General features: G+C 37.8%; 1 protein-coding gene across 7 annotated transcripts in view; it reads left to right on the top strand.

The window, feature by feature from the left end:
* Positions 1-19,004, top strand: part of EVC2 (EvC ciliary complex subunit 2) — a 60,214-nt gene that overhangs the window by 17,295 nt on the left and 23,915 nt on the right. For all 7 annotated transcript variants that reach the window (XM_050973560.1, XM_050973561.1, XM_018924870.3 and 4 more), the window contains 4 exons: positions 3,726-3,860; positions 5,290-5,441; positions 14,698-15,022; positions 17,667-17,906. In XM_050973560.1, the coding sequence (XP_050829517.1) occupies positions 3,726-3,860; positions 5,290-5,441; positions 14,698-15,022; positions 17,667-17,906 (852 nt within the window). The remainder of the gene's footprint in view (positions 1-3,725; positions 3,861-5,289; positions 5,442-14,697; positions 15,023-17,666; positions 17,907-19,004) is intronic.

Raw genomic sequence — 19,004 nt, 5'->3', positions numbered from 1 at the left:
CTTCTCAGATTTTAAGAGGAACAAAACAGCATACGGGGTCTTCTTTTGTCCTAAACTGCAATATTTAGTGTGGAAAATCTAAAAATGCCATTGTGCTCTTTGCCATGTTCTTTCATTTGAAGAATCATCCAGGCATAGGAAACAGTGATGAGCATTATGCTCACCTGCTGCCATGCCTAACCACCATGAGAAAGCTTTTTGTTTTTCCAAAAGGGTAAAATTATCCTCCACCTGTTGAGAAAAGGTTTCTGTATGATGCTGATACTCAAGCCTGACAAATAAAACTGTGGAAGGAGTGGCATAATTTATGCTTCCTTTCATTTTTTAACTAGTAATTCTTCCAATATGACTTTCTGTTCTTGGCTTCTGAAGTAGTTCTGAATTGTAGTTTTTAACAGGCCAAATAAACCTTCAAAATTACATTGATTGCACCACTATTATTCTTTTAGGTAGTTTTTTTATTAAAAAACTCTCTACTTCATCCATCAGTTTCATTGCTAGAGTAATCCCTTCACCAAACTTGTTTCTCTCCCCCAGCCTCTCATTAATTTGACAAGCTGCTGTTGCAAGGGGTTGTTTTTAAAGAAGCTGTGGCTTGGTTGGCAAGAGTGCTGGGATTATTTGTCTTCAGGCAGAAGCAAACTGTTTCACCATAGAACATTTTTGCCATGGCTGTGCATGTGGATAGGGCTTGCCTGAATAGGTCCTGAGGACTAGACCACTCATTCCTTCCATGGACCTGTCCCATGAGTTTCTCTCTGCCTTTAGAATAAGTAAAGTGTTTGGAGATTGGGCACAGGGGCCTCTTGTTCCAGTATTCTCTTCTGCTGGCATCTCTGCCTTCTCAGCTTTTATTATTGTAATAGATAAAATGTCCAAAATGTGGCTTCCTTGTAATTGAAGATCAAGTGCCCATTCTGTTAAGATAAAAGCCATGATTAAACAAGATATGATCTAAAACTATACAAAAGCTAGAGAACTCATAGTCCCTGGATAAAGATCTAGTAATATTTATAAGGATTGGACATTTGTATAGCTATGAATTACAAATGGACTTGCCGTACATCTGTTTTTTGGAAACTCTTAGAGGTGTAAACCATGAGGTAGCTGACTGGGTTAGAAAAATAACCTCATGAATGTTTTTTGTAAAATTTGGTGTGAATTGATTTGCAGCAGTTGCTGATGTCTTAAGCCAAGACTGTAAGCTACATTGGTCTCAACTGACCATGAAAATTTCTGCAATCTGTTATTATACATAAAACCTTTTTACTGTGCTTATTATTTTTTTCCAATTTGAACTCCAATAGTTAGACCTCAAAAAGTTCTTGTGAACTATTCTGTAGGTAGGTAAAATTAGCTCAGCTGCATTTGAACTTAGTAAATGAACAGGCTTTGTAGCTAAAACCTGTGGTAAAGATGTGTGGAAAATACTGTAAATTTTTGAAAAGTAAAACTTAGAAATTATTTAACTCATCATGTTTCACATGCATAATATTTGACTTTGGGCTGTGGCCAAGCATAAGGTGTTTTGGAATGAAACCAGTTTGTGCAAGGAAATTAGGATTAGCTGGGGAAGGTGTGATATATTTTATTTCATTCATATTGTCAGCTGTCATAAATGCTCTCCATCTCAGATTTATTTATTAAAAGTAATTATTTAAGCCTGTTCATGGATATGTTGAAGCCAATGCACATATGTGACTAAGTAGACAGTATTTGAATGACTAGTGAAGGATTAATTGTGTAGTCATGACAGTTTCATGCTACATTGGTCCCATCAGCTTTCACATGATTTGTTTTAACTCTTAGATACTATGCTGTCCTTTAGTTTTACAAACCCTTTCTCTTCTGTGCCTCTGGAAGTGCTTGCTTGCCTGGAACAAGGTAATTTTGTGGGTTATGGAAAAATATGAGTATTGCTCATCTGAGTGTCCATGCCACATGTCATCCCACAGTGCTTCAGGACCTGTCAGTACTTTGTGCCTCTGCCCTTGGCTGGGGGAGTTTGATGGTGAATGGGACACTGGTGGAAAGGGAAGTTCTCCCATCTAAGCCTGTTCCATGGGAGAGATGATAATAATTCCTTTACACTGATTTTCATGAGGTTTGCTTCCCTCAGCATCATGCAAAAAGCAGTGGGAGCATATCAGTCCTTGAGAGAATCTTGGGCCTGTAATGCCTCTTCCCACTGCTGGGATGGCTTTGGAGGTTGGCTTCAGGAATGGCTTTTGAGGCCTGCTGATATTTCTGTGGTTTGAAGGTCATTCTGTAGCCAGCACTGGTCTTGACTTGAGCCAGGGCTCTGGCACCTCCCCTGCACCATCTGCTGTGGTGCTTTCAGATGGCATTAAGCACCTGCTGTGTTCTGCTTGGACTGACAGCTCCCCCAGAGACATGGGCTGTCCTTCCAGAGCCCATTTCTTTAAGTATAAAAGCACGGACAAAACTGCCTTCCCTCATGCAGACTGACTCTCCCACCATGGGTCTCACCTGTTAAAAAGCACAGAGTCATTCCATAGCCAGTGTTTTTTCTTCACCAAAAGAAATGCAGTTTCTTAAGCAGCCTCTTTCCAGTTTTACTGAATCCATCGTCTCACCAGATTCTTGCTTTCCCCAGAAGCCTAGAGAGATCCTTAAATTTCACAGAGTGCATGGAAATTAAACAAATGCAAGTGGGTTCAGACAAAATGATGAAGTGGTTTCAAAGCAGCTTTTTTCCCCTAAGTATTATCTGTGGCATCTCCTGTTCCATGAAAGTGGAGGGATCTCAGTCAGAGTCCTGATGTGACAGAGGTGTCAAATTGCAATAAATTATTTTCAAATCATAGGCCATGTTTGAATATCACTTCCTGTGCAGAATTACCATTGACTCTGTGGAATGCTGTCAGGTTTCTGTTCCAAGAAAAAACCAAACCCAGCTTGCAAGCAGCATGTTAATTATTTACAGTTCCTAGCCCCAGCAGAATGATCAGAGGTGAAACATTATACTAATAGCTGTGCTGTGTTTTTCATTGAAAGATCTCATGGAACTAAACAAACACTGAATTAACTTTTGCTACATAGAGCATGAAGTAAAAATTTTTAATGCAATTTAATTTAAAGATTAAGTTAAGAGCTAAAGTGAAAGGTCTAAAAAGTTGTTCGTGGCTCATGGTTCTGCCAGCCTTTTCTGACTCAGGCTAATGGAGAAAGCTGCACCTAGATTGGGTGGGTGTCAGTTGCATATTTATTCTGAACTCATATTAGTACTTTCTCCCTATGGTTTTTACTCAGTTTCATTGAATTAAGAAATGGCCTTTAATTAAAGTAGCCAACATCTGACTCACTTTCCAGAGCCTATGAGCAACATCAAATGCCAGAAATTTCAATGAGACTTCTTAGGAGAGTGGCAGCTTTGGAAAACAGGCTATTAAGTACAGGGCATCCAAAAGTCAAAGCAAAAAAATTTAGTCTCTGGGGTTCTCTTGCTTGAATTACACAGGAATTTGGACAAGGTGAACATAGCAAACTGTGCTGACTTGGAAACCTATTGAAAATACAGACTTGTTTGAAAATATTCATCAAAATGTAGTAATAACATAGAGCTGAGAAATCCTGAAGTTGTGTGAAGCCATTTAAAAATAATTTACAGTTTGCTTACAGTTACAGTGTTTCAATTATAGTTATGATCTGACCTTTTTACATATTAAAAATAAAATTTTAATTAAATGATATTTTGATTTCAGATTTTATACAGCCATGCCATCAGTGCTTCAGCATTCTTCATTGCTTTTTTTGTTTCCCTTGTGTTGACATGTGCTGTCTTTTTCATCATTTACCGGACCCAAATATTAAAATGGAGTTTCTGTAGTAAAAACCAGGTGAGTGTTACTGTCTGTCAGGGTAGGTTATTTAATTTTTTTCACTGATCATATGTGATGATATAACTTGCTAAGATTGTCTGAAGAGTTTTTGAAGATGAATAAGAAGCCACCAAGTGATGGATTTGGCTCACAGGTAATGTAATCTCTACATCCTCTGAAATTTAGTGCAGTCAGGTTTAGAGGTGAGTGTAAGCATGATAGTCTGATCACAAAAAGCTGCTGTCAGTACCTGGATATTGGCTCTAGATCAGAGGGGGATTACCCTTTGCCTGTTCATGTCTTTCCATATTCCTCTCTTCCTCCCCTCCATCCCTTAGAATAAGAAGCAGAAGGTCTCTGGGTTATTTTGAACGCAGCAACTTTGGTGCAAATTTTTTTCTGATTATCAGGAATAGGGATTTGAGTTTTGGTCTTAGTTTCTTCAATGTGCAATAATATCTTCAGTGATTAAGCGAAACAGATGGGATTGAAGGTATTTTCATTGTTCTGTGCCATTATTAGGTATTTCAGTATATATTGCACCAGAGAAAGAAAATACAGAATCTGATAGATATTAATCAAGTTGGTGCAATTCCAGCCATTCCTACTATTTTTTTTGGATTTATGTTAAGTATAACAACTTAATTGGGAGGGAGCTACAGACCTTAGTGAGACTATTACAGTGATTGGTGTAGTCCTAAGAGAGGTGTGCTGAGAGCTTTGAACCCCTTGTCTGCCAAAAGGGTGGTGGATCTCTCATCCCTCTGGACTGACCAGAGTAGCTCACAAATCGCTTACAGCCTTTCTGCTGTTGCAAATTACACCATCAGTAACTTTTATTTATTTTAGGTCTGAAAAATAAATCTCTTTCAATGAAAAGGATGTGACTTGTTTCCTTTTACAAAAGAAATAGAGATAATGAATTAGTAAAAAAGGTTCAGCTTGGTCTAGCAGCAGATACTTATAGTGGGGTTTTTACACAATATTACTAGCCCTCAGTCTGAAGTCTCAGTGAAGTGAGTCACTTCCATCATGGATAGGATTCATTTTTCCATGTTGTTCACCTAATAATACTGTAATGTTGCCATACATAATTTTTATACCATGGCAACTTTTAAAAAAATTACCTAGAAAGTTTGAACTGGAAGACAACTTCCTAGATGACTTTCACAAGTGTTCTGTGTTCTCCATTTCTTAATCTGTATTCCAGATCAGTTCTATACAAAAAAGATCAGTCTGAAATAAAAGTAGTACATTTGATTTCAGATACATATCTGAATTGCACAACCTCTTTCTACTCTTTCCAGCTTTACAGTTTGATTATAGGTAGAAACCTTCTCACCCAGAGTTAAACTGAAATAAAATTAGATCAGATACTCATTATATATATTTTTTTATAATCTAGAGTTTGCTACTTTTTCTCCTTTTTTTTTCTTTTTTTTTTTAGGAGATACAGCCTGATCTAAGCCAAAATCACAAACTGGAGCATTCTCAATTTAATTCAGGTGATCTCTTGAGTGAAGATATAATTATGAATGACCAAATCATTGATATTCTGTTCTTTGAAGAACCTGGGAACATGCGTCAGGCTTTAGAAGAGTAAGAATTCACTGCTATTACATCACATTTATTATTTTTATCATCAGCCAAACCTTTGAATATGTTTTGAGGATCTCCTCTTTATTGTTTTTTATAGTGTTTGTTTACACATATTATTGAACTACCTTAGGTTTTTTGAACTGTTTTAGACAATCATCTATGGGAAGGAAAAGCCATCATATTTCATATTGATTCATTTGTAGAAGTCACAACACCATCTAGGTTTTAGACATGCACGTTTCCAGTCCAAATAAACACCCTGCTTTGTCTCTCTATGGTTCACTATGTGAAAGGAAACTTCTTGGTGTGCAAGAAAATGTTGAAACACAGTATTCTACTATTGCTTAACACATTCTTTTTTCAAAAGGGTGGCTTTTGTCCTAGAAAAGAGAGCCACTCCTGAGTGCCAGCATTATTGTTCAGCAGTGTATTTTGCAAACAGCTGGATCAGAGTCTAAGGTGTGACACTTTGTAGTGCTGCCAGAAAGATACTGTGTACCTGTGATTGCTGGGACCACTTGCTAGAGCACAGAAACACTCCTGATACTGTTGAAAGACTTTTTGACAGAAACATGCTATTGCTAAAGGTCATCTGTTCTTCAGCTGAATTTTATAAAAAAAGTCTTATGTGAGGATGAGCAAATGTTGTTTATGCAGTCATATCATTACCCCCTGGTAAGTGAGGTTAAAGGCAGTATTATGCAACTATAAAATCTGAAGAAGCTGAAAAGTTACAGGACCATTGATGGAATTTTCTTTCTTGAAGGGTAACTAATAGCATTATTATTTTCTGCCTTTCCCTGATAATTGGGAACTTATCTCTATAAATTGTACATTGGTCCTTGCTTTTATAACTGTATAGCAACTCAGGTTTTGAGAAGGCTTATTCTGAAAATAATTTTGTGAATATTAGGAAGAACAGGATCAAAGATTTTTTTAAACTCACTTTAGCATTAATTTATGTCAGGGATAGTTGGTATCTAGATAGGTTGAAAAAAATTGCTGGGCTATTTTCAGATACATTATGGATTAGAAAGGTAAATATTCTTGCAGACCTTTCTAAAGGTTTATTTTTATAACAGGTTTATTTCTAAACCTATAAAATAGGATTTGTAACCTTGTTTGAATATGTGTCCAGAGGCTGAAGTTTTTTAATGTTTTTATGAAGTTAGTGCATATGTCTCTTGCTTCCTTTTCCTTCCTCAGTTTCTGTTCTGTTTACCTCTAAAGAGGAAGGGCATTGCAGTGAATAAAGTAGATGCCCATTAGTCAACACTCACTAACCTGCTTCACCTTCTAAGCTATCTTTTCCTTTTCCAGGATGAGGATAGTAGGTAGACCACAAAGGTATCCAGAGTTACAGTGATTCCTGCTATGAAAGAGGATTCAAGGGGTGATAGGTATTTTCAGCCAACCAACATCATCTTGCTTGTATGCTAGCTTGGTAATTCCTTCTGTGTGTTTTGGTGCAGGTATGTTTCATTTTTGTCTCTGTGACACACATACAAGCTTGCCAGCATAATTGATAACCTCCTTTCCATTGCACTCTCATGGTTGGAATCATTCTGGTCTTTCAAATACAGATGAGAAAAATACTCTGAAAAGTAAGACCACATGTTGTTTTCTCCTTTACAATATAAAGCTGTTCTGTCTTTTAAGAAGTGACAGTGCCAAATTGTTTAGGAGATACATCAGGAGCATGTGTTCAATATTTATGGACAGGGACAGCTTTGGAGTGTAGACAGTTTGCAGTGTCAGGAGGATTGGCTAGAGAACAAAACATACTTTTAATGTTTCATAAGGAAGCTTCTTGGTTACTCATTTTGTGAATTTTGTCTTAATAAGACATATCCTTGATGTACATTATGCAGCAAAATAGCTTGGCTTTTATTCTCAGTAGGTTCCTTGCAGTGTGTATTACTGAATATTGGCTTCTGGGCAGCGAGTACTAATGAGGGGAAGCAATATGATTTGGATATTTGACAAGCATACTAGAAGATAATGTTCCAAAATGTTGTGGGTCTCTTTCTTTATGTCTGTAGGAGAATATAAAGAAAGCTGAGCAATTTGGGTTTGTGTCCAGTGTGATGGAGCTTGATCATTATCATAGTCTTAAAAGATACAGATGTGTTAAAGGGAACTTAATTTCTTTAAATGGCTTTTCACTACGACACCTTTTCTTTTTAATCTTCATTTTGTAAGCTGTGCTTCCTTGACTTTGTCAAAGCTTTAGCTGAATATGAACCTGCCTGCTGGTACACAATACATACTGCCAATTATTTTAGTAAATGAGTAAGTAATATGTATTGCAGCTGATTTTTTCCTGTGGTAGAGGACACTGAGGCCTATGTAGTAGACAGCAGAATCAAACTGTCTCCAAAAAGCCTTCAGAGAAAAATAAAAACTCTTTACCATGATCTTAGAAGGTCACTTTTTCTTTTAAAATTCAAATTTCTTGCTGTATATGCCAGTTTGATTTCCTACGGAGCAAATGTTCTGTTTTTTTTAAACTCTGAATTTAAATGGAAAGTAAGAATTAGAGAATCACCGAATCTTAAGGGATTGGAAGTGACCTTAGTGATCCTCTAGACCCATCCCACCCACCATAAGCAAGGACACCTCCCACCAGACTAGGTTTCTCAAGGCCTTGTCCAGCCTGGCTTTGAACACTGCCAGGGATGAGGAATAAATGATCATGTTGTCATAGCACCTAGACTTGACTATTCCTACACAGAAAATGGTGAGAAATAGTTGCATGGTTAGTACCAAAAAAATTATGAGGAGCTAAACTTCTGGTTTTCATAACTTGGAAAGAATGTGATTAAAAGTTTAGAATTTTTGAAGGGAGAGCATATTCAGTACTCTTTTTGTGAAATGTGTACAATGCAGGAATGTAACTAAATAGTAATCACTTTGATATAAGATGCAGTGAATGCTCATGGTATGAACTCCAAACCCTGCATTTGTGGTTCTGTGTTATGAGTGCTGCTAGAAACTTCACAAGTGTGTGAACTATACTTTTTTTTTATCAGAGATCAACTGCTTAATATATGATAGGAGCCTGTAAGACTGGGGAGCTGAAGAAAACAAGTAATTTAAAATTGAGAAATGCATATCTGTCTTCAACTTAAAAATGCTGCTTTTCTTTGATGTTGGCTAACTATGAAGTGTTTAGAATTATAAGGGTCATTTCTGCTCTCTACCTAGAACAATTTATCTCATCCAGAATAGAGTCTTCTTTTGAGAGTTGTGGTGTTCCTAATGCTTTATTCCATATAATTTTTAATGAAGATTGATATGTCCTACCATTTCTGTCATCTGAATACTCACCCTGTGTGGATAGATCAGAAGAATCTGAGGAAATCATAGCAGAGTTGGAAGCTCCTCAGGCATTAATGCATAATGCATATAACAATCATACTTATTTATTATTTTGTTAATATCCAGGCTGAAGCTGGTGTTTTTGAAATCAGTGGTGAAATGTGTGAATGTGTGATGACTTCACCAGAAGCAGAATTGGAATCTTTCATACACTCTTTTTGCATAGTATTTTTCTGATCAAAAGAGTGAAATAACCATTTTCTGAACTGTGTTGCAGCAGCAGTATTATAGGTAGATGTATTTTTTAAATTGATTTTCTGAAGATTGCTGATTTGTCATATTTCTTATTTTCTGCAAGCAATGCAGAGGTTCTCAGTCTCTTAAGTGCTGTATTTTAAAAATATTTTCTAAACAGATAATTTAATTTAAAGAATTGAAATACTCTCTTTATATTGCTGTGGAGAATTTAAGGAATTTGATAGGTGAAACTGCTGCCAGATCTAATGCTTAGACTTTCTATCAGGTTTTCATGAACCTTTGTTTTCTGAGGAGCTCAATTTTTCATCTTTTTCCATTTTTTATTTAATTAATATTTCTTGCCTGTATATCCTGAATCCTGTTTTTGGTTTTGTCAGCATTCTGACTTCTGGAAAGCTAAACTTAACCTATGATTCACCCATGTGAAATCATCCTTAGATAGTCCTCGTCTACCTTTCTTAGCAATTTCATTTACTGATCTGATGTTTGTATTCTCTGTAAGGCTGCTGCATGAGCTGTGCTGAGTTCACGCTTGGCTGTGTAAGTGCCGCAGGACTGATGGATGAACTCCCCCAGTTCAGAGCTGGCTGCAGGCCAGTACAGCTACTGGTGTATCACAGAATATCCTTCAGACCTGTGCTAACACAGCCTGGCAGCAGGCAGGGACCAGGGAAATGCAACACATCCCACTCTGGCACAGGAGTGCCAGAAGAATTTGGGTTTGGGCAGTCAGTAGCTGTGGGTGGGTGTTCAGACCTCATGCCATTGCCTCTGCTTCCACTTTAGTACAGTTTGAGTCTCCTGCAGAGGTTTGTGCCTTGTCATGCTGCAGCTGTGTAAATCCCAGCCCTGAAGTGTTTACAGCCTCTGTTGAGACTGGACCCAGTAGAAGAGCATAGAATGTAAAGGAAGGAAAAAAGGAGGGAGTGTTGAAGGGAGGAAGGTGTGGGGCTACACAGAGAGGTCACATTGACATTCTTTCAGGAACCACCAACAAAGTGCAACGACAAACTAAACAGACAAAAAACCAAAAGACAGCCCAGCTTACTGGTACTGTATTACTAATCCCTCAATAAATGGATAATTTGTGAAACAGCACATCAACAGCTTTTGAAGACCTCTAATGCCCATTATGCTCAAATTGGCTTTCTTTATTTACTGTGACTAAAGCCAGCACTGCAGGAACTGGTTTCTTTGTGATTCTTCTCGTCTTTCTCCATCTTCACTCCTCTGAAGTGTGACAAGGCAACATGGACCGTAATATCTGGATGTTGTCCTCCCATTTCTTTCCTCACTGCAGCTGTCCCATCGTCACTGTGGGTACAGGACATATGCTGCTTTGGCTGTAACAGTGGATGCCACTGGGCTGGGGTGCTTGTCTGTTTGTCCTTCCCTCTTTCCATTCTTCTCTCCATCCGGAATTGGTGCAGCTGCTGTGCCTTGGGGCTCTGAGTCACTGCTGAAGTGAAAACAGTGGAGATAAAGTGTCCACAAATGGCTCTAAACTACTTAATTACATCTTTCCAGGAGCCTTGTGTATTTGAAGCAGTACTTTTACAGAAACAGCTACAATAGAGCTCCAGTCTCCTCTGGATACTTTTGTAATATGTGTGCTACTAATTAGCTGCCACTGGCAGAGGAGAGATGAGCCTTCCGAGAATGACAGGCTTTTCTGTTTTGATGAGAAAATGTCATCAAAGGGGAATTTGTTTAATGCTTCTCTCCCTTTTAGACTTCAGAAAGTTGTGTCACAGTAGTTTCTTATCTTTATAAATTCAGATTTAGTTTTAAAAATGTGTTTGAAAGCCATTAGTTATTTTTAGGACTGTTAAATTCAGCAGCTATAAGTTCTCTGCTTCAAAAATTCTCTCTGTGGGCCTGTAATTTGAATAATAAGACTTAAAGACATAATTACTTGGTCATTAATGAGAGGTTTCAGTTTTTTGTAGTGTGTTGTGTTTTGGTCTGTCTTTTTTTGAATTAACTATATTTGGTTTCCTGACCTCAGCTGCTTTCCTGTATTCTTTCATTAGGTTTGTGGAGGACATCAGTTGCTCTGGAACTCTTTCTGCTTCTCTGTGTTTGGCGTCTGGGATTCTCCCCTTCCAGATCTCTCTAACAGATTTTTAAAACCTCTTTCTCTTCAAGTGAGTGATAAAGCTTTGCATTTGCTGTTTGAAGTTTCATTTTCTGTGTGTCTGTTCAGCTTTCCTTCCCCCATCCTTTTGTGTCACCTGCCTTCTGATCTGTTCTCATCCTTTCTCTACATGCTTTCTCCAACGAAAGCTTTCAACTTTTTCATCAATAGGTTGCCATCAGCTACATGTACTTCATTAGCTTTCATGTTTCTATGATGCTGAATATGCTCAGGAAGTGAGGCAAGACCTTTTAAACATCAATTACTGTAACAAGCAGAGTGGAGAGCATTTAAAGTAAATTATTAAATGTACCTTGGCTTGAGGAGACAGAGTGTCAGGCTAGAATTTTTTTACCCCCATGTGATGTGAAACATTTAATCTGGTTGATTGTAAACATTGTTCTTCTGAGGGAGTTGAATGAAACCAAATGAAAGCATTCAGTATGTACAGGATTCCTGTTTTACTGGCTGTTGGTGTGAAGCAGCATGCTAGAGGTGTCCTCAACCTCTCTGTTTTGAGTAAAGAGCTTGAAGCAAGGTTTCTGATGTGTGTGATGAGCTTGTCTCATTTCTGCTGGCTGCTGTATGAAGATCACAGACTAGAAGCAGAGCACATCATATGGAAGGGAGCTTTCATGTTTTTACAGCCACAACCTTTTTTCAGCTGCCATTGCCAAAAGGTGATGGTGTGGGAGCTATCTTCAAAGATGTGACCTGGGAGAACTATGGCTTGTAATTACTTTCCTCTCTGCTGTTACCCTTGGTTTGGTGGAACAGTTCATAAACTTCTCTTCCATTGCCTTCTTCACCAGTGTGCTGTCAGGAAAATGAAGAGTATGAGTTGCAGGTTAAATACACCTGAGATCCCAGAAGACTCATTATTCACTTGCTGACACAGCAGCATCAGGTGATTTTTACCATTGCTCCTCCTGGATTTTGCATCATGTGGTTATTGGGGTACTGTAGTTCTCCTTGAGGGTGAAAAGGAGCATGGGAATCTTGCTGGAAATGGAATCAGGTTGAGTCTGTAATGACTTGCAGCAAGTAGGAAGAAGTGCTGTGGGAAGACTGAGGGAAAGATAACAGGAAATGTTCTGATGGTGTTTCATTTTGGTTTTCATTCTTGTGATCAATTATGAACAAGAATGGAAAAGCAATAGGGAGGTGGATGAGGAATAGCTTTAATCTTCTTTGAGGCATGCTTTAAAAAAACCCTGTATTTGTGATAAGGAATAAATTATGTGTTATGAACTATGTAACAATGTGGTAGAGCTGTGAAGTGTTACTTTCCAAGGAAAGGGATGAGGAATTCAGTCTTTCACATCTCAGTAAGAAAGGGTTAGTAGGTGCTGGGGCAACCATCTATCATTGCATGCTTGAAGAACAGAAAAATAATGACTTAGGAACTTGTTACGGCAAACAAAGAGAGTTGAAAGATGTAACTAATAAAATTCTGAGGATGAGGCACTCTTTGGAGAAATTACCTAGTGGAACAATTGATTAAAATGTTTAGTTCTTTGTTAGGGAATGCTTGAAAGGCAGGATGTTTCTCACAGAAGACAGATATGCTTCAATTAAATTAGAGCTGCTGAACTTAAAGCAGGAAGTAAAAAAGAAAAATAAATCTGGTGGCTTGGATTTTACAGGCTAGTAATGAATTTGTGAATCTATGAAGGAAGGCCTCCTACCACTGCCTCACAGTCATTAGAGAAATATTATAGCAAGAAGCTCTCATTCTCTGATTCCTTTTTTTTTTTTGTATAAGTGCATTTACACAACTCTTTTTTTCAAGTTGTCAAAAACAGCTTGATAATAGCTGGCTGTGTCCTGAGACTGTAAGCAAAATTACTTAAGAGAAAACATACATCCTGATACATTGATCCTGCCATCACTTGCCCTCTTTCCTGGAGCAACGACTCTGCCCAGGGAAAGGTGCCCTGAGGTACTTTACCATGAATGTAGGTGAAATGTTACCCAAGAAAGCTGTGTACCTCCAGCTGCAGTGTCCATCTGTAGACAGGACAGAGCAGCTGGATGCTTGTGTTGCCTTGGGGATATTATAGCAAATATTAGCTCTTGGAGGATCTTCAGATTACTGTGAGAAATGTTTCAGGCTCATGGTACTTCAATTGCAGGAATTTCTGATATAAGGAAGAGGGGGTAAAATGGAGCAGCTACAGCCAACCAGCCAGCCCTGCAGCCATGGTGAGGACAGCCATCACTAGTGTGTTTCTGTGATGTCAAGAAATTGCAACAGAAAATCAGTCTGTGGTAGATGATTACATTTCAAAGCTAGTCTCCCAAATACTTCAAGTATTTGAGTCATTATGAGAAAATAATTCCACCCCATCAATTTCAGGATGGGGGGAATGCATCTCTTGTGCTGTCAGGGAGGCAGTGATGATATGTCAGTGGTTTACTTTTAATTAAACTTTACTTGCTTTCATAAGGAAAGGAAAGTTTGACAAAAAAAGCAAAGTGTTTCTAGATTTGCATGTCTTCTTTTATATGATTTTGAATGTAGTATCATTCCACTCTCTTGCAAGTCTTACCAAGATCTTTGCTATGGATTTGAAATTTATTCTGAGATTTTTCTTTAGAAAAATTAGACCAATAATTTAGCATAAGCAAAAAAAAAAAAAATGGGGTTAAGCCCCTAATAGTCTGTTTTTAGGTCACAAAGAAATTTGTGTATACATGGTCCACACACAGAAGTATACAATTTGACATGCAGGAACAAAATCCACTCAGTTTTCCAGTATGGAATTGAGTTCAGATGTAGAATTTAGAGTAGTTACATTGTATATGAAATTAGAATAATTATAATTCCAATTTAACTCTACAGATAAATGAGAATGTATTTATATGCAACATGACACATTGTATTTTCTAAAAGCTCTTGTATATTTATATGGCTTTGATCTCTTTTCTAGAACTCTGTTAATGTTCATGAGAGACAGATACCAGCTATTTTATTTGTATTAGCATAAAATTGAAGCTCTTCCCTGTTCCCTGCAGAGAAGGGCATACACCAGCCAAGAATATGAAACAGTGATGTATCAATCTAGATGGGTCAGTGAGTTTAGAACTGTTTTACAAAGTCAGTACAATTTATCATCTGTTCAGGTGCCCATTTGATCTGCTTCCCAACAGGGATAGCAGCTTGGGTTGGTTTTTTTGGTGGGGGACAGGTGTCAGATATTTCTGTTGGCTTTTATCTGACGGAATGTATTGAGTATTAGTAAAGAAAAGATTTTTATTTTTCTGTCTGAATTGGAAATGGAAGTGTGGGCATACTTCATTAAAGTTGCTGTAGTAGAAGTTGACTCACCGTGTTGTTTAATGAATGATTACTATCATGATTAATAAACTCATATACTGTGATATTCCTGCACATCTCTGACTGCCATTTCATTACCCAGTATTGAGTGAATCTAGATGCAGTCTAGAGGTTGAATGCTCTAGATACAAGGATCTTGTTTTCTGACAGAAATTTCCCATAATCTGCAGTTTCTAACAGTCCTGATTACCTTTGCACAGTTTGGAGGTTGCCAGCCTGACACGGGCAGATGCCAACCTGGAGGCCAGTCGAATGCAGATCTGTAAAGAAGTGATTGCTATGATGTTGAAGAACATGGTCTTAAATCACAGCATCTTTCCTCATGTGGAGAAGAAAATAAGTTCAGTTTTCAAAAAGCAGTTTCTTGCAATGGAGGAAGAGATTCAAGAGGAGTATGAAAGGAAGATGGTGGCTTTAACAGCTGAGTGTAATCTGGAAACTAGGAAGGCAATGGAGGCTCAATGCCAGAAAGCACGAGCTGCAAATGAAGAGGCTGAGGAATTAATGAAGAAAATAAATGAAAAGGTAAATCTGGTTTTAAACCAAGTGATTTTGCATCATATGTAGTTTTATGGAGATGTTTTCTCTTTTAGATTAGAACAGCTTAGTTCTCCTCCTAGAAGAGTAAAAGATCTACAATTAAATGTGTTCAAAAATTCAGATGTTATAATCATGGTAGTTGTTGTTAAGAAATTTTGTTTAAATCACCAGAAAATGATTTTTTCTCGAGACAGTCTGTGACATCTGAAGACAAAGGGTTGTCATAACCCTCTTTGTTTTGGGGGTTTTTTCTAATCACTTACATTATTGCAAAGAGGTATACTTTCATTTACTGTGTTTTACTGCAGCACTGAGATTTCAGACACTGTGTGAAGTATTTTGTACATTTGGAGCAGAACAGATTCCCTGCATCATAAACCTTATAGTCTAGGTAAAAAGCTTCCAATATTTATGTTCTGTTTTTGAAGAAAATTAGAATATAAGCACAACCAAAGGCTGATTTCCCTCTGAAATGAGTGAAGGCAAGCAGTGCCATGGTTTAGTTGAGGTGTTAGGGCATGAGTTGGACTCAATATGATCTTTAAGGTCTCTTCCAACCTAGTCATTTTGTGAATTCTGTGAACAATCTGTATTTTAGACAGAGCAAGGAATAGACTTCTCTTGGAAATAGCCTCTTTATAATAAATAAATAAATAAGAGAAGTCAGAGTATGATTCCTTAAAATCCTCCAGTTTCCGTGTCTTTTTTTGAGTATATTGGATGTTTACAATAAAACTGATTTCCCCCCATCCTTTATTATTATTTGTAACAACTTCCTGTGGCTTAGAATGATTCTGGTAAGTTTTGAATATTTCATCTCTGTAAGCTTAAAATGCCAAAATGCCCCGAGTTGATGTTTCATGTTTGTTAAGAGGGTGACTTGGTGGGAACAAATAGTGCAGTTTGTTACCTACTAGTGGGGCTTTGCTTCTGGATCACAAGTGGTATTTGCATATCACATACCCATAATTGTTTAGGTCTTTTATGACAATTCATTATTAAAGTTTTGACACAATAATTATTTTTTGCAGATCATGACCCATTAAAGCTTCTCCAGTATGTTGAGGCTCTCAGAAAGTACTTGGTTTATCAGGCTGTTAAGTAGAGAAAATTAATGGCACAAGGATAGTGAGCCAGTAGAATTTCTTTGATGTTTTCAGGTGGATTTTAAATTGTGACTGTGTAGCTTTCCATGCCTGTAGGATATGCCTATCCTGAGCTAGCACCTAGAGGTGCTAGAGATGCAAGAGGTGGGAAGGGAGAGATACTTGTGGACACCTTCGTAAGGATGAGGTGAACTGTACTCTGCTGGAGACTTTCTCCTTCAGGTGGATATAGAAGGAGCCTAGACCTCACTGAGCTAAGTCCTGCCTTTGCAGAGAGAGACTGAAAACTCAGTGTGTGAACTCACCCTAAATATACTCTCAAAAAGTGCCTTTGCTTTGTAAGAAATGCATTGGTGTTGGGTCAGTCTGATTTGTAATGAAAATCCTGAATAGTAGGAGTCAAGCAAGCAATCAAGGCCAGTCCAGTACCTGTCCTGATCCATTTACCATATCCTATCATTGCTGTTGCTGTTGACTTTTCTGTCTGTGGAAGGACCTGGTTTTACACGTGCCACAGCACGTGGTGCAGAAGGACATTCTGAGCATGAGGGTTGGCTCACAGCCATTCTCCTGGGCAGCAGGGGTACTGACACCCAAGGGATGGCAGTGGAAAACAGCTAGAGCAATAACCTCCTCCCCTTCTCAGCCAAGACATAGAATTTCTATTCCTTTTTGATTAATTATTTGCTGCCTGCAGTGTGTCTCTTGGGAAAGAGAAGTGAAGTGCAGAGAGCAGTTCTCCTCAAGATAATTGGTGTGAAATTTAGAACAACTGACATTGTGACTGTTAGGTAGCTCTGCTGGCATAAGAAGCATTCTTTGCTCTGTGGGACATGTATGTTTTGATTCTATAACGACTTTATGCCATCTGAGATTAAAACTCTGAATATGTAAGTTCTTACTAGAGAGCTAAGGGGAAGTATTTCTGCTAAAAAAGATTTTAAAGTAATTACCATTTAATTCTACTCCATGGTTATCAATTTAAATCTAAAACAATGCTCTTGGATTAATTTGTAGAAACTGATGGTTAAAGCAGGTCACCAATAATAAAAAACTTCTCGAGATTTTTAGTAGAATATAATTTTTTTCTAATTTATGTTGTTTCTAAAATTATGCTTATTATTATTTAACTGGTATATGCTATATGAGTCTGAGTCTGTTTATTTTTATAAGATTTCAGAATTGATGAAACCTAAAAAATTAATTTAATATATAGTCTTTGTGTTGAATTTCATGGCATTTTATATATTTTATGTTATATAAGACTTGTAAATTTTAAAAGGACTTTATTATGCGTTGGAAGTGATACCTGGATTAGAAACTGGCAACTGTACAGCCCTGCCATCCAAACAGGTGAAAAGTATGCAAAGTGTACACTGATTCAATATTAGCCTTCATGTAAACCTGAAATGGCAGCAACTAAAGTATTTATAAAATTTATGTGAGCTAGAAGCACTGAAACTTAAAAATATGTTGAATTCTGAAAATCACTTCTGATGCATTTATTTCTTTCTTTTCTGCAGCCTGCTATAGAATACAGAAGTCTTCTGGACAAACTTCACAGGCTGCAGCAGGACTGCCTGAAGAGGTTCCTTTTCATAAAGCAGGAGGAATATTTTGCAAAGGCTTATAGAGAGCTGGCTGTTACCCAGAGAAAGGAGCTACATACCATCTTTTTTACACAAATAACAAATGCCACTTCAAAGGGAGAACTGAAGGTGGAAGCAGCTAAAACATTAGTGGAAAGTTACTCTAAAGTACAGGTAATAGGATGATATCTCCATTCCTAACCTAAAGACAGAATACAAAATACAAATCTGCAGGAACTTTCAACAATTGTTTCAGGATTAATGTTATCACTTTCATAATGAGCTTTCGTAGAAAGTATTTAAAAAATTATAATGCATTCATTATGCACATCCAGCCATCTACACAACTGTAATATTGAGGTACATGCACATGTTCAAAACCCCCTGGGCACCCAGTGCTCTTATATACTTCAGGAGATGTACTGAGCTCCCCAATCTAAATATGTAGCTTATTGAAATTGTGGTGTCTGAAGTACTATGATTATGTACTTAGAGAGGTTGAGTGTCTCCAGGTTGTATTATCAAGGGATACTGATGGAGATTATGTTCAGGACTTAAGTTTAGTTTTCAGCTACATTTTAAACCTCTTGCAGTAGAGTAGCTTAAGTTGTTTCTTCATGATCTGCTTTTTTTGTTTGGTTGGTTTTTATTCCATTTGTGTTGAAAGTTAGTGCTCTGGATTACAGAAGTTCTGGGCATTTTTCTTCTGGCTCCTTTGTGAGGAAGAGTATGATGGTTGTGGTCCTGCAGGTTGAGGGGGGAGATTAAAAAGCAACATCTGGAAAGTAGTTGTCGGAGCATGTAAGGTCCACTCCTAAAACCTGATGCACAACCTTGTATACAGAAGCTACACATGGGCCATTGTCAGAGGGAGATGCAGCAAGCACTTTGTGCAGAAGATAGTTAAGCAGACAGATCAAAGAGGTATAGCAAGTGAAAGAAGGTTTGACTATGTTTTGGGTGCTCAGACATCGGTCATGTAACTAACAGACCTTGTCTTGGCTATTTATGCTAGCAGAATGTCTGCTGTAGAGCACTGTGTGCCTAACTCTGGTCTCTGCCCAGACCCATCTGTAGGTATTTAAGCCCTTCCTGTTTGCCATTGTTGGAAGGGGGAATTTCTAAGCCAGCCTGTGTGTAGTGGGCTTGGCTTTCCCTGTGCTATACTCAACATACATGGAAGAGTTGGCTTTGAAGCCAACTTACAGACACCTTTGAAGATGTGACCCTTTATGTAAGTTTACAGTACATTGTAAAGGACAGTTTTGCTAA

This window comes from Serinus canaria, chromosome 4 (genome assembly GCF_022539315.1).
Source record: "Serinus canaria isolate serCan28SL12 chromosome 4, serCan2020, whole genome shotgun sequence".
NCBI classification, from domain to species: Eukaryota; Metazoa; Chordata; class Aves; order Passeriformes; family Fringillidae; genus Serinus; species Serinus canaria.
The sequence above is the reverse complement of the archived record's forward strand: the minus strand, read 5'-3'. Positions and strand labels throughout refer to the sequence as shown.